This window comes from Oncorhynchus nerka, unplaced genomic scaffold (genome assembly GCF_034236695.1).
Source record: "Oncorhynchus nerka isolate Pitt River unplaced genomic scaffold, Oner_Uvic_2.0 unplaced_scaffold_1774, whole genome shotgun sequence".
Classification (NCBI taxonomy): Eukaryota; Metazoa; Chordata; class Actinopteri; order Salmoniformes; family Salmonidae; genus Oncorhynchus; species Oncorhynchus nerka.
The window spans coordinates 45,532-69,520 of record NW_027039550.1 but is presented as its reverse complement, the minus strand read 5'-3'; the positions used below and the strand labels follow the sequence as shown (position 1 = coordinate 69,520).

Here is a 23,989-nt window from a genome sequence, read left to right as displayed (position 1 = left end):
TCTCTCTCTCTCTCTCTCTCTTCTCTGTCTATCTCTCTGTCTGTCCTATCTCTCTCTTTTTCTGTCTGTCCCCTCTCTCTCTCTCGCTCTCTCTCTGTACCCTCTCTCTGTCTCTCCTTCAAATCAAATTTTATTATACATTTCTCTCCTCTATATACTATCTCTCTTTGTATGAGAGGACCCTCATCATTCTCCTGAGTCATACACTAATTATTGACGGGCAGCTTATTCTGTTCAATATAGTTCTGTACCTGTATCTCTGCTTCCTGACTCCCGCCCCCATATTTGACCTGTCCCACCTCTCCTCTGGTGTTGTGGCACAAGGCACCATAAAGACAGGGCACAGTCCAGTGGGAGGTGCATTGTGGGGGAGGTGAGGGCTCTGCTGGGGGACAGGTTCTATACCAGTCCAGTGGGAGGTGCATTGTGGGGGAGGTGAGGGCTCTGCTGGGGGACAGGTTACAAAAGCCCCATGCAGAGTCTTCCTCGGGATCAGAGGGAGATACTTCCTGATATACTAACCATTTATTTACCTTGTGAAGGATATTAAACAGAGAGAGGACTAGGAGTCTTCTCAACTCAGCCATGTCAGGTGGGTGAGAGGACAATACTGGATACAACTCCATCCTCTCCCAGGGGATCACAGCATCTTTGGGAATATTTCTAAATTTAATGTAGACAATATAACCAGGATAAACATGAAATGCATTCAGTCCCGATTGAATGAGCTATTTATAATAATTGACTTGGCAAAAAAAAGACAAATATTTGTTAACTATTAATTCTATTAATTAATGCTAATTATATTTTGCTGTACTGAAGAATGATAATATTGGATCGTTTTATCATTGATTAGGTGTTTGGTCAATTTGCGTGATTGAATTTGACCACATTCATTTTGTATTATTTCCATTTATAGGATTCATACAATACATGATATATATATATATAATGAAGTCCCTAAACCATTTCTTTGAATGTGAGCAGCCATTGCTGTATTGGTATGTGATGAGGTGGAGTCCACCTTTAAACAAAGGTATCTACCAACCACACTCTTCGTTGGCGTTCTGTGTAACACTGCACCGCCATCATGATTGTGTCATGAACTCTTTTTTGTTCCCTGACAGACAAAGACATCGATGTGAAGAAGCCCAAAAGAAAGGTAAGAACCAGACCCCCCACGCCTTTCATGCCGTCTCTCTTTCTCTCCTTCTTTCCCTGGGTTGTTTATCTTTTCTCATCAACTTGCAGTTTCACTCAAAGCTGTCTTGAAAATATCTGATGTAAGTACCAACATGCATGATTATAAGGTCCAGTTTTATGTGTATTCTCACTGTCTATCATTCTGTTATCCCTCCTCTATTCCCTCCTCTATTCCCTCCTCTATTCACTACTCTATTCCCTACTCTATTTCCTCCTCTATTCCCTCCTCTATTCCCTCCTCTATTCCCTCCTCTATTCCCTCCTCTATTCCCTACTGTATTCCCTCCTCTATTCCCTCCCTATTCCCTCCTCTATTTCCTCTTCTATTCCCTACTGTATTCCCTCTCTATTCCCTCCTCCTATTCCCTCCTCTATTCCCTCCTCTATTCCCTCCTCTATTCCCTCCTCTATTCCCTCCTCTATTCCCTACTGTATTCCCTCCTCTATTCCCTCCTCTATTCCCTCCTCTATTTCCTCTTCTATTCCCTCCTCTATTCCCTCCTCTATTCCCTCCTCTATTCCCTACTCTATTCCCTCTTCTATTCCCTCCTCTATTCCCTCCTCTATTCCCTCCTCTATTCCCTACTCTATTCCTCTTCTATTCCCTACTCTATTCCCTCCTCTATTCCCTACTCTATTCCCTCTTCTATTCCCTCCTCTATTCCCTACTCTATTTCCTCTTCTATTCCCTCCTCTATTCCCTCCTCTATTCCCTCCCTATTCCCTCCTCTATTCCCCTCTATTCCCTCTTCTATTCCCTCCTCTATTCCCTACTCTATTCCCTCCTCTATTCCCCTCTATTCCCCTCTATTCCTCTCCTCTATTCCCTACTCTATTCCCTCCTCTATTCCCTACTCTATTCCTCCTCTATTCCCTCCTCTATTCCCTACTCTATTCCCTCCTCTATTTCCTCTTCTATTCCCTCCTCTATTCCCTCCTCCTCTATTCCCTCCTCTATTCCCTCCTCTATTCCCTCTCCTCTATTCCCTCCTCTATTCCCTCCTCTATTCCCTACTCTATTCCCCTCCTCTATTCCCTCCCTATTCCCTCCTCTATTCCCTCCTCTATTCCCTCCTCTATTCCCTACTCTATTCCCTCTCTATTCCCTCCTCTATTCCCTCCTCTATTCCCTACTCTATTCCCTCCTCTATTCCCTCCTCTATTCCCTCATCTATTCCCTCTTCTATTCCTCCTCTATTCCCTCCTCTATTCCCTCCTCTATTCCCTCTTCTATTCCCTCTTCTATTTCCTCTTCTATTCCCTCCTCTATTCCCTCCTCTATTCCCTCCTCTATTCCCTCTATTCCCTCCTCTATTCCCTCCTCTATTCCCTCTTCTATTCCCTCTTCTATTTCCTCTTCTATTCCCTCCTCTATTCACTACTCTATTCCCTCCTCTATTCCCTCCTCTATTCCCTCCTCTATTCCCTCCTCTATTCCCTCCTCTATTCCCTCCTCTATTCCCTCCTCTATTCCCTCTTCTATTCCCTCTTCTATTTCCTCTTCTATTCCCTCCTCTATTCACTACTCTATTCCCCTCCTCTATTCCCTCCTCTATTCCCTCCTCTATTCCCTCCTCTATTCCCTCCTCTATTCCCTCCTCTATTCCCTCCTCTATTCCTCCTCTATTTCCTCTTCTATTCCCTCCTCTATTCCTCCTCTATTCCCTCCTCTATTCCCTCCTCTATTCCCTCCTCTATTCCCTCCTCTATTCCCTCCTCTATTCCCTACTCTATTCCCTCCTCTATTCCCTCCTCTATTCCCTACTCTATTCCTCCTCTATTCCCTCCTCTATTCCCTCCTCTATTCCCTCCTCTATTCCCTCCTCTATTCCCTCCTCTATTCCCTCCTCTATTCCCTACTCTATTCCCTCCTCTATTCCCTCCTCTATTCCCTACTCTATTCCCTCCTCTATTCCCTCCTCTATTCCCTACTCTATTCCCTCCTCTATTCCCTCCTCTATTCCCTCCTCTATTCCCTCCTCTATTCCCTCCTCTATTCCCTCCTCTATTCCCTCCTCTATTCCCTCTTCTATTCCCTACTCTATTCCCTCCTCTATTCCCTACTCTATTCCCTACTCTATTCCCTCCTCTATTTCCTCTTCTATTTCCTCTTCTATTCCCTCCTCTATTCCCTCCTCTATTCCCTCCTCTATTCCCTCCTCTATTCCCTCCTCTATTCCCTCCTCTATTCCCTACTCTATTCCCTACTCTATTCCCTCCTCTATTTCCTCTTCTATTTCCTCTTCTATTCCCTCCTCTATTCCCTCCTCTATTCCCTCCTCTATTCCCTCCTCTATTCCCTACTCTATTCCCTCCTCTATTCCCTCCTCTATTCCCTCCTCTATTCCCTACTGTATTCCCTCCTCTATTCCCTACTCTATTCCCTCCTCTATTCCCTCCTCTATTCCCTACTCTATTCACTCCTCTATTTCCTCTTCTATTCCCTACTCTATTCACTCCTCTATTTCCTCTTCTATTCCCTCCTCTATTCCCCTACTCTATTCCCTCCTCTATTCCCTACTCTATTCCCTACTCTATTCCCTCATCTATTCCCTACTCTATTCCCTCCTCTATTCCCTACTCTATTCCCTCCTCTATTCCCTACTCTATTCCCTACTCTATTCCCTCCTCTATTCCCTACTCTATTCACTCCTCTATTCCCTACTCTATTCCCTCCTCTATTCCCTCCTCTATTCCCTACTCTATTCCCTCCTCTATTCCCTACTCTATTCACTCCTCTATTTCCTCTTCTATTCCCCTCCTCTATTCCTCCTCTATTCCCTACTGTATTCCCTCCTCTATTCCCTACTCTATTCCCTACTCTATTCCCTCCTCTATTCCCTACTCTATTCCCTCCTCTATTCCCTACTCTATTCCCTCCTCTATTCCCTACTGTATTCCTCATCTATTCCCTCCTCTATTTCCTCTTCTATTCCCTCCTCTATTCCCTACTCTATTCCCTCCTCTATTCCCTACTCTATTCCCTCCTCTATTTCCTCTTCTATTCCCTCCTCTATTCCCTCCTCTATTCCCCTCCTCTATTCCCTACTGTATTCCCTCATCTATTCCCTCCTCTATTCCCTCCTCTATTCCCTACTGTATTCCCTCATCTATTCCCTCCTCTATTCCCTCCTCTATTCACTACTCTATTCACTACTCTATTCACTACTCTATTCCCTCCTCTATTCCCTCCTCTATTCCCTCCTCTATTCCCTCCTCTATTCCCTCCTCTATTCCCTCCTCTATTCCCTCCTCTATTCCCTCCTCTATTCCCTCCTCTATTCCCTCCTCTATTCCCTCCTCTATTCACTCCTCTATTCCCTCCTCTATTCCCTCCTCTATTCCCTCCTCTATTCCCTCCTCTATTCCCTCTTCTATTCCCTCCTCTATTCCCTCCTCTATTCCCTACTCTGTATTCTCACTGTCTATCATTCTGTTATCACTATTCATCGCAAGTGCAGGTTATAGGTCCAACAGTACAGTAATACCTAACAATATGCTTGTGTTTCTAGTTCCAACAGTACAGTAATACCTAACAATATGCTTGTGTTTCTAGCTCCAACAGTAATACCTAACAATATGCTTGTGTTTCTAGCTCCAACAGTACAGTAATACCTAACAATATGCTTGTGTTTCTAGCTCCAACAGTAATACCTAACAATATGCTTGTGTTTCTAGCTCCAACAGTAATACCTAACAATATGCTTGTGATTCTAGCTCCAACAGTACAGTAATACCTAACAATATGCTTGTGTTTCTAGCTCCAACAGTAATACCTAGCAATATGCTTGTGTTTCTAGCTCCAACAGTACAGTAATACCTAACAATATGCTTGTGTTTCTAGCTCCAACAGTACAGTAATACCTAACAATATGCTTGTGTTTCTAGCTCCAACAGTAATACCTAACAATATGCTTGTGTTTCTAGCTCCAACAGTAATACCTAACAATATGCTTGTGTTTCTAGCTCCAACAGTAATACCTAACAATATGCTTGTGTTTCTAGTTCCAACAGTACAGTAATACCTAACAATATGCTTGTGTTTCTAGCTCCAACAGTACAGTAATACCTAACAATATGCTTGTGTTTCTAGCTCCAACAGTAATACCTAACAATATGCTTGTGTTTCTAGCTCCAACAGTACAGTAATACCTAACAATATGCTTGTGTTTCTAGCTCCAACAGTAATACCTAACAATATGCTTGTGTTTCTAGCTCCAACAGTAATACCTAACAATATGCTTGTGTTTCTAGTTCCAACAGTACAGTAATACCTAACAATATGCTTGTGTTTCTAGCTCCAACAGTAATACCTAACAATATGCTTGTGTTTCTAGCTCAACAACAGTAATACCTAACAATATGCTTGTGTTTCTAGTTCCAACAGTAAGTAATACCTAACAATATGCTTGTGTTTCTAGCTCCAACAGTAATACCTAACAATATGCTTGTGTTTCTAGCTCCAACAGTAATACCTAACAATATGCTTGTGTTTCTAGCTCCAACAGTAATACCTAACAATATGCTTGTGTTTCTAGCTCCAACAGTAATACCTAACAATATGCTTGTGTTTCTAGCTCCAACAGTAATACCTAACAATATGCTTGTGTTTCTAGCTCCAACAGTAATACCTAACAATATGCTTGTGTTTCTAGCTCCAACAGTAATACCTAACAATATGCTTGTGTTTCTAGCTCCAACAGTAATACCTAACAATATGCTTGTGTTTCTAGCTCCAACAGTAATACCTAACAATATGCTTGTGTTTCTAGCTCCAACAGTAATACCTAACAATATGCTTGTGTTTCTAGCTCCAACAGTAATACCTAACAATATGCTTGTGTTTCTAGTTCCAACAGTAATACCTAGCAATATGCTTGTGTTTCTAGCTCCAACAGTAATACCTAACAATATGCTTGTGTTTCTAGCTCCAACAGTAATACCTAACAATATGCTTGTGTTTCTAGTTCCAACAGTACAGTAATACCTAACAATATGCTTGTGTTTCTAGCTCCAACAGTAATACCTAACAATATGCTTGTGTTTCTAGTTCCAACAGTACAGTAATACCTAACAATATGCTTGTGTTTCTAGTTCCAACAGTACAGTAATACCTAACAATATGCTTGTGTTTCTAGTTCAACAGCAATATGCTTGTGTAATACAGTAATACCTAACAATATGCTTGTGTTTCTAGTTCCAACAGTACAGTAATACCTAACAATATGCTTGTGTTTCTAGTTCCAACAGTACAGTAATACCTAACAATATGCTTGTGTTTCTAGTTCCAACAGTACAGTAATACCTAACAATATGCTTGTGTTTCTAGCTCCAACAGTAATACCTAACAATATGCTTGTGTTTCTAGTTCCAACAGTACAGTAATACCTAACAATATGCTTGTGTTTCTAGTTCCAACAGTACAGTAATACCTAGCAATATGCTTGTGTTTCTAGCTCCAACAGTAATACCTAACAATATGCTTGTGTTTCTAGCTCCAACAGTAATACCTAACAATATGCTTGTGTTTCTAGTTCCAACAGTACAGTAATACCTAACAATATGCTTGTGTTTCTAGCTCCAACAGTAATACCTAACAATATGCTTGTGTTTCTAGCTCCAACAGTAATACCTAACAATATGATTGTGTTTCTAGCTCCAACAGTAATACCTAACAATATGCTTGTGTTTCTAGCTCCAACAGTAATACCTAACAATATGCTTGTGTTTCTAGCTCCAACAGTAATACCTAACAATATGCTTGTGTTTCTAGTTCCAACAGTACAGTAATACCTAACAATATGCTTGTGTTTCTAGCTCCAACAGTAATACCTAATAATATGCTTGTGTTTCTAGCTCCAACAGTACAGTAATACCTAACAATATGCTTGTGTTTCTAGTTCCAACAGTAATATGCTCAGTGATCAGTTTATTAATGGATGGATATAGGTCTTTAGCAGTTTGGCTCTATAGTGTCACCCCCTTTGAAGAGGGGGATGACCGCGGCAGCTTTCCAATCTTTAGGGATCCCGGACTATACGAAAGAGAGGTTGAACAGACTGGTAATAGGGGTTGCAACATTGGCGGCAGATAATTTTAGAAAGAGAGGGTCCAGATTGTCTAGCTCAGCTGATTTGTCCGGGTCCAGGTTTTGCAGCTCTTTCAGAACATCTGCGATCTGGATTTGGGTGAAGGAGAAACTGGGGAGGCTCGGGCTCAAGTAGCTGCGAGGGGTGCGGAGCTGTTGGCCGATGTTGGGAGGAAAAAGCTAGTCTTTGCTTTCCTGACTGACTGCGTACATTGGTTCCTGACATCCCTGAACAGTTGCATATCGCAGGGACTATTCGATGCTATTGCAGTCCGCCACAGGATGTTTTTGTGCTGGTCAAGGGCAGTTAGGTCTGGAGTGAACCAAGGGATATATCTATTCTTAGTTCTACAGTTTTTGAAAGGGGCATGCTTATTTAAGATGGTGTCCTCGACTGACGGGATGAGGTCAATATCCTCCGGGATACCCGGGCCAGGTCGATTAGAAAGGCCTGCTCGCAGAAGTGTTTTAGGGAGCGTTTGACAGTGATGAGGGGAGGTTGTTTGACTGCGGATCCGTAGCGGATACAGGCAATGAGGCAGTGATCGCTAAGATCCTGGTTGAAGACAGCGGAGGTGTATTTGGAGGGCCAGTTGGTTAGGATAATATCTATGAGGGTGCCCATGTTTACAGATTTAGGGTTGTACCTGGTGGGTTCCTTGGTGATTTGTGTGAGATTGAGGGCATCTAGCTTAGATTGTAGGACTGCCGTGGTGTTAAGCATATCCCAGTTTAGGTCACCTAACAGAATGAACTCTGAAGCTAGATGGGGGCGATCAATTCACATGTGGTATCCAGGCACAGCTGGGGGGGGGGGGGGTGGTCTATGACAGGCGGCAACAGTGAGATACTATTTCTGGAGAGATTAATTTTAAAAATTAGAAGTTCGAACTGTTTGGGCATAGATTTGGAAAGTATGACAGAACTTTGCAGGCCATCTCTGCAGTAGATTGCAACTCCTCCCCCTTTGGCAGTTCTATGTTGACGGAAAATGTTGTAGTTGGGTATGGAAATCTCCAAATTTTTGACTAGAATACGGTATATACATATGAAGTAAACAGCAGTAGTTATATAGGATGAACCATGACTAGAATACAGTATATACATATGAAGTGAACAGCAGGATGAACCATGACTAGAATACAGTATATTCATATGAAGTGGACAGCAGGATGAACCATGACTAGAATACAGTATATACATATGAAGTGGACAGCAGGATGAACCAGGACTAGAATACAGTATATACATATGAAGTGGACAGCAGGATGAACCAGGACTAGAATACAGTATATACATATGAAGTGGACAGCAGGATGAACCACTAGAATACAGTATATCCATACGAAGTGGACAGCAGTAGTTATATAGGATGAACCATGACTAGAATACAGTATATCCATACGAAGTGGACAGCAGTAGTTATATAGGATGAACCATGACTAGAATACAGTATATTCATATGAAGTGGACAGCAGGATGAACCATGACTAGAATACAGTATATACATATGAAGTGGACAGCAGGATGAACCACTAGAATACAGTATATTCATATGAAGTGGACAGCAGGATGAACCATGACTAGAATACAGTATATACATATGAAGTGGACAGCAGTAGTTATATAGGATGAACTAGAATACAGTATATACATATGAAGTGGACAGCAGTAGTTATATAGGATGAACCATGACTAGAATACAGTATATACATATGAAGTGGACAGCAGTAGTTATATAGGATGAACCATGACTAGAATACAGTATATCCATACGAAGTGGACAGCAGTAGTTATATAGGATGAACCATGACTAGAATACAGTATATTCATATGAAGTGGACAGCAGGATGAACCATGACTAGAATACAGTATATTCATATGAAGTGGACAGCAGGATGAACCATGACTAGAATACAGTATATACATATGAAGTGGACAGCAGGATGAACCAGGACTAGAATACAGTATATACATATGAAGTGGACAGCAGGATGAACCACTAGAATACAGTATAGCAGCAGTCTGTCAGCAGTCTGTCAGGTACCTGTCTTATCTCTGTCCTCGTGTCTACCTATAGCCATGAAATTCCAACAGCTTGTCTCTTTGAATGACTTCAAGGTAAAAACGATAGTGGACTATGGAGTGTGGGGCTGTCAGTACTTTATCCTCTCGATGCAGTACACCTCCACAGTCCTTGTCTGCAGTACACCTCCACAGTACGCGTCTTGTCTGCTCCATGCAGTACACCTCCACAGTACGCCTTGTCTGCTCGTATGCAGTACACCTCCACAGTACTTCTTGTCTGCTCCGTATGCAGTACACCTCCCACAGTCTTGTCTGCAGTACACCTCCACAGTACGTCTTGTCTGCTCCGTATGCAGTACACCTCCACAGTACGTCTTGTCTGCTCCGTATGCAGTACACCTCCACAGTACGTCTTGTCTGCTCCGTATGCAGTACACCTCCACAGTACGTCTTGTCTGCTCCGTATGCAGTACACCTCCACAGTACGTCTTGCCGGCTCCGTATGCAGTACACCTCCACAGTACGTCTTGTCTGCTCAGTATGCAGTACACCTCCACAGTACTTCTTGTCTGCAGTACACCTCCACAGTACGTCTTGTCTGCTCCGTATGCAGTACACCTCCACAGTGCTTCTTGTCTGCTCCGTATGCAGTACACCTCCACAGTACTTCTTGTCTGCTCCGTATGCAGTACACCTCCACAGTACTTCTTGTCTGCAGTACACCTCCACAGTACTTCTTGTCTGCTCCGTATGCAGTACACCTCCACAGTACTTCTTGTCTGCAGTACACCTCCACAGTACGTCTTGTCTGCTCCGTATGCAGTACACCTCCACAGTACGTCTTGTCTGCTCCGTATGCAGTACACCTCCACAGTACGTCTTGTCTTCTCAGTATGCAGTACACCTCCACAGAACTTCTTGTCTGCTCCGTATGCAGTACACCTCCACAGTACGTCTTGCCGGCTCCGTATGCAGTACACCTCCACAGTACGTCCTGTCTGCAGTACACCTCCACAGTACTTCTTGTCTGCAGTACACCTCCACAGTACTTCTTGTCTGCTCCGTATGCAGTACACCTCCACAGTACTTCTTGTCTGCTCCGTATGCAGTACACCTCCACAGTACGTCTTGTCTGCTCCGTATGCAGTACACCTCCACAGTACGTCTTGTCTGCTCCGTATGCAGTACACCTCCACAGTACGTCTTGCCGGCTCCGTATGCAGTACACCTCCACAGTACGTCTTGTCTGCTCAGTATGCAGTACACCTCCACAGTACTTCTTGTCTGCAGTACACCTCCACAGTACGTCTTGTCTGCTCCGTATGCAGTACACCTCCACAGTACTTCTTGTCTGCTCCGTATGCAGTACACCTCCACAGTACTTCTTGTCTGCTCCGTATGCAGTACACCTCCACAGTACTTCTTGTCTGCAGTACACCTCCACAGTACTTCTTGTCTGCTCCGTATGCAGTACACCTCCACAGTACTTCTTGTCTGCAGTACACCTCCACAGTACGTCTTGTCTGCTCCGTATGCAGTACACCTCCACAGTACGTCTTGTCTGCTCCGTATGCAGTACACCTCCACAGTACGTCTTGTCTTCTCAGTATGCAGTACACCTCCACAGTACTTCTTGTCTGCTCCGTATGCAGTACACCTCCACAGTACGTCTTGCCGGCTCCGTATGCAGTACACCTCCACAGTACGTCCTGTCTGCAGTACACCTCCACAGTACTTCTTGTCTGCAGTACACCTCCACAGTACTTCTTGTCTGCTCCGTATGCAGTACACCTCCACAGTACTTCTTGTCTGCTCCGTATGCAGTACACCTCCACAGTACTTCTTGTCTGCTCCGTATGCAGTACACCTCCACAGTACGTCTTGTCTGCTCCGTATGCAGTACACCTCCACAGTACTTCTTGTCTGCTCCGTATGCAGTACACCTCCACAGTACGTCTTGTCTGCTCCATATGCAGTACACCTCCACAGTACGTCTTGTCTGCTCAGTATGCAGTACACCTCCACAGTACTTCTTGTCTGTCTGTACACCTCCACAGTACTTCTTGTCTGCTCCGTATGCAGTACACCTCCACAGTACTTCTTGTCTGCTCCGTATGCAGTACACCTCCACAGTACTTCTTGTCTGCTCCGTATGCAGTACACCTCCACACACGTCTTGTCTGCTCCATATGCAGTACACCTCCACAGTCTTGTCTGCTCAGTATGCAGTACACCTCCACAGTACTTCTTGTCTGCTCCGTATGCAGTACACCTCCACAGTACGTCCTGCCTGCTCCGTATGCAGTACACCTCCACAGTACGTCTTGTCTGCAGTACACCTCCACAGTACTTCTTGTCTGCTCCGTATGCAGTACACCTCCACAGTACGTCCTGCCTGCTCCGTATGCAGTACACCTCCACAGTACGTCTTGTCTGCAGTACACCTCCACAGTACTTCTTGTCTGCTCCGTATGCAGTACACCTCCACAGTACTTCTTGTCTGCTCCGTATGCAGTACACCTCCACAGTACGTCTTGTCTGCTCCATATGCAGTACACCTCCACAGTACGTCTTGTCTGCTCAGTATGCAGTACACCTCCACAGTACTTCTTGTCTGCTCCGTATGCAGTACACCTCCACAGTACGTCCTGCCTGCTCCGTATGCAGTACACCTCCACAGTACGTCTTGTCTGCAGTACACCTCCACAGTACTTCTTGTCTGCTCCGTATGCAGTACACCTCCACAGTACGTCCTGCCTGCTCCGTATGCAGTACACCTCCACAGTACGTCTTGTCTGCAGTACACCTCCACAGTACTTCTTGTCTGCTCCGTATGCAGTACACCTCCACAGTACGTCTTGTCTGCTCCGTATGCAGTACACCTCCACAGTACGTCTTGTCTGCTCCGTATGCAGTACACCTCCACAGTACTTCTTGTCTGCTCCGTATGCAGTACACCTCCACAGTACGTCTTGCCGGCTCCGTATGCAGTACACCTCCACAGTACGTCTTGCCGGCTCCATATGCAGTACACCTCCACAGTACGTCTTGTCTGCAGTACACCTCCACAGTACTTCTTGTCTGCTCCGTATGCAGTACACCTCCACAGTACGTCTTGTCTGCAGTACACCTCCACAGTACTTCTTGTCTGCTCCGTATGCAGTACACCTCAACAGTACTTCTTGTCTGCCCGTCTGCTACACCTCCACAGTACGCCTTGTCTGCAGTACACCTCCACAGTACGTCTTGTCTGCAGTACACCTCCACAGTACGTCTTGTCTGCAGTACACCTCCACAGTACGTCTTGTCTGCTCCGTATGCAGTACACCTCCACAGTACGTCTTGTCTGCTCCGTATGCAGTACACCTCCACAGTACTTCTTGTCTGCTCCGTATGCAGTACACCTCCACAGTACGTCTTGTCTGCTCCGTATGCAGTACACCTCCACAGTACGTCTTGTCTGCAGTACACCTCCACAGTACGTCTTGTCTGCAGTACACCTCCACAGTACGTCTTGCCGGCTCCGTATGCAGTACACCTCCACAGTACGTCTTGTCTGCTCCGTATGCAGTACACCTCCACAGTACTTCTTGTCTGCTCCGTATGCAGTACACCTCCACAGTACGTCTCGCCGGCTCCATGTGTCAGCTGATGTTTTTTTACACGGTAGTGTTTTATCTCGGCAATGTTTCTTTGTATAACACTTGCTACTATTTCGGCCAGGTCTCTCTTGAAAAGAGCTGTTTTAATCTCAGTGAGACTAACCGTTGGGGGGGGCAGGTAGCCTGGTGGTTGGAGCGTTGGGCCAGTAACCCGAAAGGTTGCTAGATTGAATCCCTGAGCTGACAAGGTAAAAAATCTGTCGTTCTGCCCCTGAACAAGGCAGTTAACCCACTGTTCCCCGGTAGGCCGTCATTGTAAATAAGAATTTGTTCTTAACTGACTTGCCTAGTTAAATAAAGGTAAAATAAAAAGCGATCAAACAGGCAAAACGTATTGACAAGGTGGAGTCGCAATTCAACGGCTCAGACACAAGAGGTATGTGGCAGGGTCTACAGACAACCACGGATTACCAAGGGAAGACCAGTCTACAGACAACCACGGATTACCAAGGGAAGACCAGTCTACAGACAATCACGGATTACCAAGGGAAGACCAGTCTACAGACAATCACGGATTACCAAGGGAAGACCAGTCTACAGACAACCACGGATTACCAAGGGAAGACCAGTCTACAGACAACCACGGATTACCAAGGGAAGACCAGTCTACAGACAACCACAGATTACCAAGGGAAGACCAGTCTACAGACAACCACGGATTACCAAGGGAAGACCAGTCTACAGACAATCACGGATTACCAAGGGAAGACCAGTCTACAGACAATCACGGATTACCAAGGGAAGACCAGTCTACAGACAACCACGGATTACCAAGGGAAGACCAGTCTACAGACAATCACAGATTACCAAGGGAAGACCAGTCTACAGACAATCACGGATTACCAAGGGAAGACCAGTCTACAGACAACCACAGATTACCAAGGGAAGACCAGTCTACAGACAACCACGGATTACCAAGGGAAGACCACTCTACAGACAACCACAGATGACCAAGGGAAGACCAGTCTACAGACAATCACGGATTACCAAGGGAAGACCAGTCTACAGACAACCACGGATTACCAAGGGAAAACCAGTCTACAGACAATCACGGATTACCAAGGGAAGACCAGTCTACAGACAACCACGGATTACCAAGGGAAGACCAGTCTACAGACAACCACGGATTAAATGTGGATTACCAAGGGAAGACCAGTCTACAGACAACCACGGATTACCAAGGGAAAACCAGTCTACAGACAATCACGGATTACCAAGGGAAGACCAGTCTACAGACAACCACGGATTACCAAGGGAAAACCAGTCTACAGACAACCACGGATTACCAAGGGAAGACCAGTCTACAGACAACCACGGATTACCAAGGGAAGACCAGTCTACAGACAATCACAGATTACCAAGGGAAGACCAGTCTACAGACAATCACGGATTACCAAGGGAAGACCAGTCTACAGACAACCACAGATTACCAAGGGAAGACCAGTCTACAGACAACCACGGATTACCAAGGGAAGACCAGTCTACAGACAACCACAGATGACCAAGGGAAGACCAGTCTACAGACAATCACGGATTACCAAGGGAAGACCAGTCTACAGACAACCACGGATTACCAAGGGAAAACCAGTCTACAGACAATCACGGATTACCAAGGGAAGACCAGTCTACAGACAATCACGGATTACCAAGGGAAGACCAGTCTACAGACAATCACGGATTACCAAGGGAAGACCAGTCTACAGACAATCACGGATTACCAAGGGAAGACCAGTCTACAGACAACCACGGATTACCAAGGGAAGACCAGTCTACAGACAACCACGGATTACCAAGGGAAAACCAGTCTACAGACAATCACGGATTACCAAGGGAAGACCAGTCTACAGACAACCACGGATTACCAAGGGAAAACCAGTCTACAGACAACCACGGATTACCAAGGGAAGACCAGTCTACAGACAACCACGGATTACCAAGGGAAGACCAGTCTACAGACAACCACAGATTACCAAGGGAAAACCAGTCTACAGACAATCACGGATTACCAAGGGAAGACCAGTCTACAGACAACCACGGATTACCAAGGGAAAACCAGTCTACAGACAACCACGGATTACCAAGGGAAGACCAGTCTACAGACAACCACAGATGACCAAGGGAAGACCAGTCTACAGACAATCACGGATTACCAAGGGAAGACCAGTCTACAGACAACCACGGATTACCAAGGGAAGACCAGTCTACAGACAACCACGGATTACCAAGGGAAAACCAGTCTACAGACAACCACGGATTACCAAGGGAAGACCAGTCTACAGACAACCACGGATTACCAAGGGAAAACCAGTCTACAGACAACCACGGATTACCAAGGGAAGACCAGTCTACAGACAACCACGGATTACCAAGGGAAGACCAGTCTACAGACAACCACAGATGACCAAGGGAAGACCAGTCTACAGACAACCACGGATTACCAAGGGAAGACCAGTCTACAGACAACCACGGATTACCAAGGGAAGACCAGTCTACAGACAACCACGGATTACCAAGGGAAGACCAGTCTACAGACAACCACGGATTACCAAGGGAAGACCAGTCACATCACGGACACCGACGTCTTGCTTTGAAGAAAACACAGTGCCACTGATGCGGCCCGCTACCAAGGACTGTGGACTCTCCTTCTCCGTGGCCGCCGTGAGTAAGACATTTAAACGTGTTAACCCTCGCAAGGCTGCCGGCACAGACGGCATCCCCAGCCGCGTCCCCAGAGCATGACCAGACCAGCTGGCTGGAGTGTTTACGGACATATTCAACCTCTCCCTATCCCAGTCTGCTGTCACCACATGTTTCAAGATGGCCACCGTTGTTCCTGAACCCAAGAAGGCATAGATAACTGAACTGAATGACTATCACCCCGTAGCACTCAATACTGTCATCATGAAGTGCTTTGAGAGACTAGTTAAGGATCATATCACCTCCACCTTACCTGACACCTTAGATCCACTTCAGTTTGAATACCGCCCCCAACAGGTCCACAGACGATGCAATTGCCATTGAGCAGCACACTGCCCTATCCCATCTGGACAAGACGAATACCTATGTAAGAATGCTGTTTATTGACTATAGCTCAGCATTCAACACCATAGTACCCTCCAAGCTCATCATTAAGCTCAAGGCCCTGGGTCTCAATCCCACCCTGCTGTGCAACTGGGTCCTGGACTTCCTGACAGGCCGCCCCCAGGTGTTGGAGGTAGGAAACATCATCTCCACTTCGCTGATCTTCAACACAGGGGTCCCACAAGGGTCAGTGCTCAGCCCCTCCTGTACTCCCTGTTCACCCATGACTGCATGGCCAAACACGCCTCCAACTCAATCATCAAGTTTGCAGACGACACAACAGTAGTAGCCTTGATCACCCACAACGACGAGACAGCCTACAGGGAGGAGGTGAGGGCCCTGGGAGTGTGGTGTCAGGAAAATAACCTTTCACTCAACGTCAACAAAACAAAGGAGATGATTGTGGACGTCAGGAAACAGCAGAGGGAGCAATCCCCCCCTATCCACATCAATGGAACAGTAGTGGAGAGGGTAGAAAGTTTTAAGTTCCTCGGCGTACACATCACGGACAAACTGAAATGGTCCACCAACACAGACAGCGTGGTGAAGAAGGGTAGTGAGGTCTGCACAACGCATCACCGGGGGCAAACTACCTGCCCTCCAGGACACCCACACCACCCGATGTCACAGGAAGGCCAAAAAGATCATCAAGGACAACAACCACCCGAGCCACTGCCTGTTCACCCCGCTATCATCCAGAAGGCGAGGTCAGTACAGGTGCATCAAAGCAGGGACCGAGAGACTGAAAAACAGCTTCTATCTCAAGGCCATCAGACTGTTAAACAGTCATGACTAGGCGGTTTCCACCCGGTTATTCAACCTTGCCCCTTAGAGGCTGCTGCCCCATGTACATAGACACAGAATCACTGTCCACTTTAATAATGGAACACTGTCCACTTTAATAATGGAACACTGGTCACTTTAATAATGGAACACTGGTCACTTTAATAATGGAACACTAGTCACTTTAATAATGGAACACTGGTGACTTTAATAATGGAACACTGGCCACTTTAATAATGGAACACTAGTCACTTTAATAATGGAACACTGGTCACTTTAATAATGGAACACTGGTCACTTTAATAATGGAACACTAGTCACTTTAATAATGGAACACTGGTGACTTTAATAATGGAACACTGGTGACTTTAATAATGGAACACTGGTCACTTTAATAATGGAACACTGGTCACTTTAATAATGGAACACTAGTCACTTTAATAATGGAACACTAGTCACTTTAATAATGGAACACTAGTCACTTTAATAATGGAACACTGGTCACTTTAATAATGGAACACTGGTCACTTTAATAAGGAACACTGGTCACTTTAATAATGGAACACTAGTCACTTTAATAATGGAACACTAGTCACTTTAATAATGGAACACTAGTCACTTTAATAATGGAACACTAGTCACTTTAATAATGGAACACTAGTCACTTTAATAATGGAACACTAGTCACTTTAATAATGGAACACTGGTCACTTTAATAATGGAACACTGGTCACTTTAATAATGGAACACTGGTCACTTTAATAATGGAACACTAGTCACTTTAATAATGGAACACTGGTCACTTTAATAATGGAACACTGGTCACTTTAATAATGGAACACTGGTCACTTTAATAATGGAACACTGGTCACTTTAATAATGGAACACTGGTCACTTTAATAATGGAACACTGGTCACTTTAATAATGGAACACTGGTCACTTTAATAATGGAACACTGGTCACTTTAATAATAGTCACTTTAATAATGGAACACTAGTCCCTTTAATAATGGAACACTAGTCACTTTAATAATGGAACACTGGTCACTTTAATAATGGAACACTGGTCACTTTAATAATGGAACACTGGTCACTTTAATAATGGAACACTAGTCACTTTAATAATGGAACACTAGTCCCTTTAATAATGGAACACTAGTCACTTTAATAATGGAACACTGGTCACTTTAATAATGGAACACTGGTCACTTTAATAATGGAACACTGGTCACTTTAATAATGGAACACTGGTGACTTTAATAATGGAACACTGGTCACTTTAATAATGGAACACTGGTGACTTTAATAATGGAACACTGGCCACTTTAATAATGGAACACTAGTCACTTTAATAATGGAACACTGGTCACTTTAATAATGGAACACTGGTCACTTTAATAATGGAACACTGGTCACTTTAATAATGGAACACTGGTCACTTTAATAATGGAACACTAGTCACTTTAATAATGGAACACTGGCCACTTTAATAATGGAACACTAGTCACTTTAATAATGGAACACTGGTGACTTTAATAATGGAACACTGGTCACTTTAATAATGGAACACTGGTCCCTTTAATAATGGAACACTGGTCACTTTAATAATGGAACACTGGTCACTTTAATAATGGAACACTAGTCACTTTAATAATGGAACACTAGTCACTTTAATAATGGAACACTGGTCACTTTAATAATGGAACACTAGTCACTTTAATAATGGAACACTGGTCACTTTAATAATGGAACACTAGCCACTTTAATAATGGAACACTGGTCACTTTAATAATGGAACACTGTCCACTTTAATAATGGAACACTGGTCACTTTAATAATGGAACACTAGTCACTTTAATAATGGAACACTAGTCCCTTTAATAATGGAACACTGGTGACTTTAATCATGTTTACATACTGCTTTACTCATCTCATATGTAAATACTGTATTATATTCTACTGTATTTACTAACTCTGGCCCCTTTAATACAGTTTCCATACTGCTACTCATCTCATATGTAAATACTGTATTCTATTCTACTGTATTTACTAACTCTGGCCCCTTTAATACAGTTTCCATACTGCTACTCATCTCATATGTAAATACTGTATTCTATTCTACTGTATTTACTAACTCTGGCCCCTTTAATACAGTTTCCATACTGCTACTCATCTCATATGTAAATACTGTATTCTATTCTACTATAATGTTTACATACTGCTACTCATCTCATATGTAAATACTGTATTCTATTCTACTGTATTTACTAACTAGTCACTATAATACTGTTTACATACTGCTACTCATCTCATATGTAAATACTGTATTATATTCTACTATAATGTTTCCATACTGCTACTCATCTCATATGTAAATACTGTATTATATTCTACTATAATGTTTCCATACTGCTACTCATCTCATATGTAAATACTGTATTATATTCTACTATAATGTTTACATACTGCTACTCATCTCATATGTAAATACTGTATTCTATTCTACTGTATTTACTAACTAGTCACTATAATACTGTTTACATACTGCTACTCATCTCATATGTAAATACTGTATTCTATTCTACTATAATGTTTCCATACTGCTACTCATCTCATATGTAAATACTGTATTCTATTCTACTGTATTTACTAACTAGTCACTATAATACAGTTTCCATACTGCTACTCATCTCATATGTAAATACTGTATTCTATTCTACTATAATGTTTCCATACTGCTACTCATCTCATATGTAAATACTGTATTCTATTCTACTGTGTTTGTCCGACAGCTCGTGCTAATATTTATATATTTTTTAATTCCATTCTTTTACTTTTAGATTTGAGTTTATTGTTGTGAGTTGTTAGGTATTACTGCACTGTTGGAGCTAGAAACACAAGCATTTAGTTAGATACTACTGTTGGAGCTAGAAACACAAGCATTTAGTTAGATATTACTGCACTGTTGGAACTAGGAACACAAGCATTTAGTTAGATATTACTGCACTGTTGGAGCTAGGAACACAAGCATTTAGTTAGATACTACTGTTGGAGCTAGAAACACAAGCATTTAGTTAGATATTACTGCACTGTTGGAACTAGGAACACAAGCATTTAGTTAGATATTACTGCACTGTTGGAGCTAGGAACACAAGCATTTAGTTAGATACTACTGTTGGAGCTAGAAACACAAGCATTTAGTTAGATATTACTGCACTGTTGGAGCTAGGAACACAAGCATTTAGTTAGATACTACTGCACTGTTGGAACTAGGAACACAAGCATTTAGTTAGATATTACTGTTGGAGCTAGAAACACAAGCATTTAGTTAGATATTACTGTTGGAGCTAGAAACACAAGCATTTAGTTAGATATTACTGCACTGTTGGAGCTAGGAACACAAGCATTTAGTTAGATACTACTGCACTGTTGGAGCTAGGAACACAAGCATTTAGTTAGATATTACTGTTGGAGCTAGAAACACAAGCATTTAGTTAGATATTACTGCACTGTTGGAGCTAGGAACACAAGCATTTAGTTAGATATTACTGTTGGAGCTAGAAACACAAGCATTTAGTTAGATATTACTGCACTGTTGGAGCTAGGAACACAAGCATTTAGTTAGATACTACTGCACTGTTGGAACTAGGAACACAAGCATTTAGTTAGATACTACTGTTGGAGCTAGAAACACAAGCATTTAGTTAGATATTACTGTTGGAGCTAGAAACACAAGCATTTAGTTAGATATTACTGCACTGTTGGAGCTAGGAACACAAGCATTTAGTTAGATACTACTGCACTGTTGGAACTAGGAATACAAGCATTTAGTTAGATATTACTGTTGGAGCTAGAAACACAAGCATTTAGTTAGATATTACTGCACTGTTGGAACTAGAAACACAAGCATTTAGTTAGATATTACTGTACTGTTGGAGCTAGAAACACAAGCATTTAGTTAGATATTACTGTTGGAGCTAGAAACACAAGCATTTAGTTAGATATTACTGTTGGAGCTAGAAACACAAGCATTTAGTTAGATACTACAGCACTGTTGGAGCTAGAAACACAAGCATTTAGTTAGATATTACTGCACCGTTGGAGCTAGAAACACAAGCATTTAGTTAGATACTACTACACTGTTGGAGCTAGAAACACAAGCATTAGGTATTACTGCACTGTTGGAGCTAGAAACACAAGCATTTAGTTAGATATTACTGCACTGTTGGAGCTAGAAACACAAGCATTTAGTTAGATACTACTGTACTGTTGGAGCTAGAAACACAAGCATTTAGTTAGATATTACTGTTGGAGCTAGAAACACAAGCATTTAGTTAGATACTACTGTACTGTTGGAGCTAGAAACACAAGCATTTAGTTAGATATTACTGTACTGATGGAGCTGGGAACACAAGCATTTAGTTAGATATTACTGCACTGTTGGAGCTAGAAACACAAGCATTTAGTTAGATATTACTGTTGGAGCTAGAAACACAAGCATTTAGTTAGATATTACTGTTGGAGCTAGAAACACAAGCATTTAGTTAGATACTACTGTACTGTTGGAGCTAGGAACACAAGCATTTAGTTAGATATTACTGTTGCAGCTAGAAATACAAGCATTTGGTTAGATATTACTGTACTGATGGAGCTGGGAACACAAGCATTTAGTTAGATATTACTGCACTGTTGGAGCTAGAAACACAAGCATTTAGTTAGACATTACTGTTGGAGCTAGAAATACAAGCATTTAGTTAGATATTACTGTTGGAGCTAGAAATACAAGCATTTGGTTAGATATTACTGTACTGATGGAGCTGGGAACACAAGCATTTAGTTAGATATTACTGTTGGAGCTAGAAATACAAGCATTTGGTTAGATATTACTGTACTGATGGAGCTGGGAACACAAGCATTTAGTTAGATATTACTGCACTGTTGGAGCTAGAAACACAAGCATTTAGTTAGATATTACTGTACTGATGGAGCTGGTAACACAAGCATTTAGTTAGATACTACTGCACTGTTGGAGCTAGGAACACAAGCATTTAGTTAGATACTACTGCACTGTTGGAACTAGGAACACAAGCATTTAGTTAGATACTACTGTTGGAGCTAGAAACACAAGCATTTAGTTAGATATTACTGTTGGAGCTAGGAACAGAAGCATTTAGTTAGATACTACTGCACTGTTGGAACTAGGAATACAAGCATTTAGTTAGATATTACTGTTGGAGCTAGAAACACAAGCATTTAGTTAGATATTACTGCACTGTTGGAACTAGAAACACAAGCATTTAGTTAGATATTACTGTACTGTTGGAGCTAGAAACACAAGCATTTAGTTAGATATTACTGTTGGAGCTAGAAACACAAGCATTTAGTTAGATATTACTGTTGGAGCTAGAAACACAAGCATTTAGTTAGATACTACTGCACTGTTGGAGCTAGAAACACAAGCATTTAGTTAGATATTACTGCACCGTTGGAGCTAGAAACACAAGCATTTAGTTAGATACTACTACACTGTTGGAGCTAGAAACACAAGCATTAGGTATTACTGCACTGTTGGAGCTAGAAACACAAGCATTTAGTTAGATATTACTGCACTGTTGGAGCTAGAAACACAAGCATTTAGTTAGATACTACTGTACTGTTGGAGCTAGAAACACAAGCATTTAGTTAGATATTACTGTTGGAGCTAGAAACACAAGCATTTAGTTAGATACTACTGTACTGTTGGAGCTAGAAACACAAGCATTTAGTTAGATATTACTGTACTGATGGAGCTGGGAACACAAGCATTTAGTTAGATATTACTGCACTGTTGGAGCTAGAAACACAAGCATTTAGTTAGATATTACTGTTGGAGCTAGAAACACAAGCATTTAGTTAGATATTACTGTTGGAGCTAGAAACACAAGCATTTAGTTAGATACTACTGTACTGTTGGAGCTAGGAACACAAGCATTTAGTTAGATATTACTGTTGGAGCTAGAAATACAAGCATTTGGTTAGATATTACTGTACTGATGGAGCTGGGAACACAAGCATTTAGTTAGATATTACTGCACTGTTGGAGCTAGAAACACAAGCATTTAGTTAGACATTACTGTTGGAGCTAGAAATACAAGCATTTAGTTAGATATTACTGTTGGAGCTAGAAATACAAGCATTTGGTTAGATATTACTGTACTGATGGAGCTGGGAACACAAGCATTTAGTTAGATATTACTGTTGGAGCTAGAAATACAAGCATTTGGTTAGATATTACTGTACTGATGGAGCTGGGAACACAAGCATTTAGTTAGATATTACTGCACTGTTGGAGCTAGAAACACAAGCATTTAGTTAGATATTACTGTACTGATGGAGCTGGTAACACAAGCATTTAGTTAGATACTACTGCACTGTTGGAGCTAGAAACACAAGCATTTAGTTAGACATTACTGTTGGAGCTAGAAATACAAGCATTTAGTTAGATATTACTGTACTGTTGGAGCTAGAAACACAAGCATTTAGTTAGATATTACTGCACTGTTGGAGCTAGAAACACAAGCATTTAGTTAGATATTACTGCACTGTTCGAGCTAGAAACACAAGCATTTAGTTAGATATTACTGCACTGTTGGATCTAGAAACACAAGCATTTAGTTAGATATTACTGTTGGAGCTAGAAACACAAGCATTTAGTTAGATACTACTGCACTGTTGGAGCTAGAAACACAAGCATTTAGTTAGATATTACTGCACTGTTGGAGCTAGAAACACAAGCATTTAGTTAGATATTACTGTTGGAGCTAGAAACACAAGCATTTAGTTAGATATTACTGCACTGTTGGAGCTAGAAACACAAGCATTTAGTTAGATATTACTGCACTGTTGGAGCTAGAAACACAAGCATTTAGTTAGATATTACTGCACTGTTGGAGCTAGAAACACAAGCATTTAGTTAGATATTACTGTTGGAGCTAGAAACACAAGCATTTAGTTAGATACTACTGCACTGTTGGAGCTAGAAACACAAGCATTTAGTTAGATATTACTGCACTGTTGGAGCTAGAAACACAAGCATTTAGTTAGATATTACTGTTGGAGCTAGAAACACAAGCATTTAGTTAGATATTACTGCACTGTTGGAGCT

The 23,989-nt window shown here is 42.4% G+C and overlaps 1 protein-coding gene across 1 annotated transcript in view; it reads left to right on the top strand.

The window, feature by feature from the left end:
• Nucleotides 1-445: 445 nt before the first annotated feature.
• The window catches only part of LOC135567899 (solute carrier family 15 member 1-like), a gene marked incomplete at its 3' end in the record, with an annotated part of 40,424 nt that continues 16,880 nt past the window's right edge, over nucleotides 446-23,989 (top strand). The window contains exons 1-2 of the mRNA XM_065015023.1: nucleotides 446-592; nucleotides 1,128-1,162. Coding sequence (XP_064871095.1) covers nucleotides 586-592; nucleotides 1,128-1,162 — 42 coding nt within the window. The remainder of the gene's footprint in view (nucleotides 593-1,127; nucleotides 1,163-23,989) is intronic.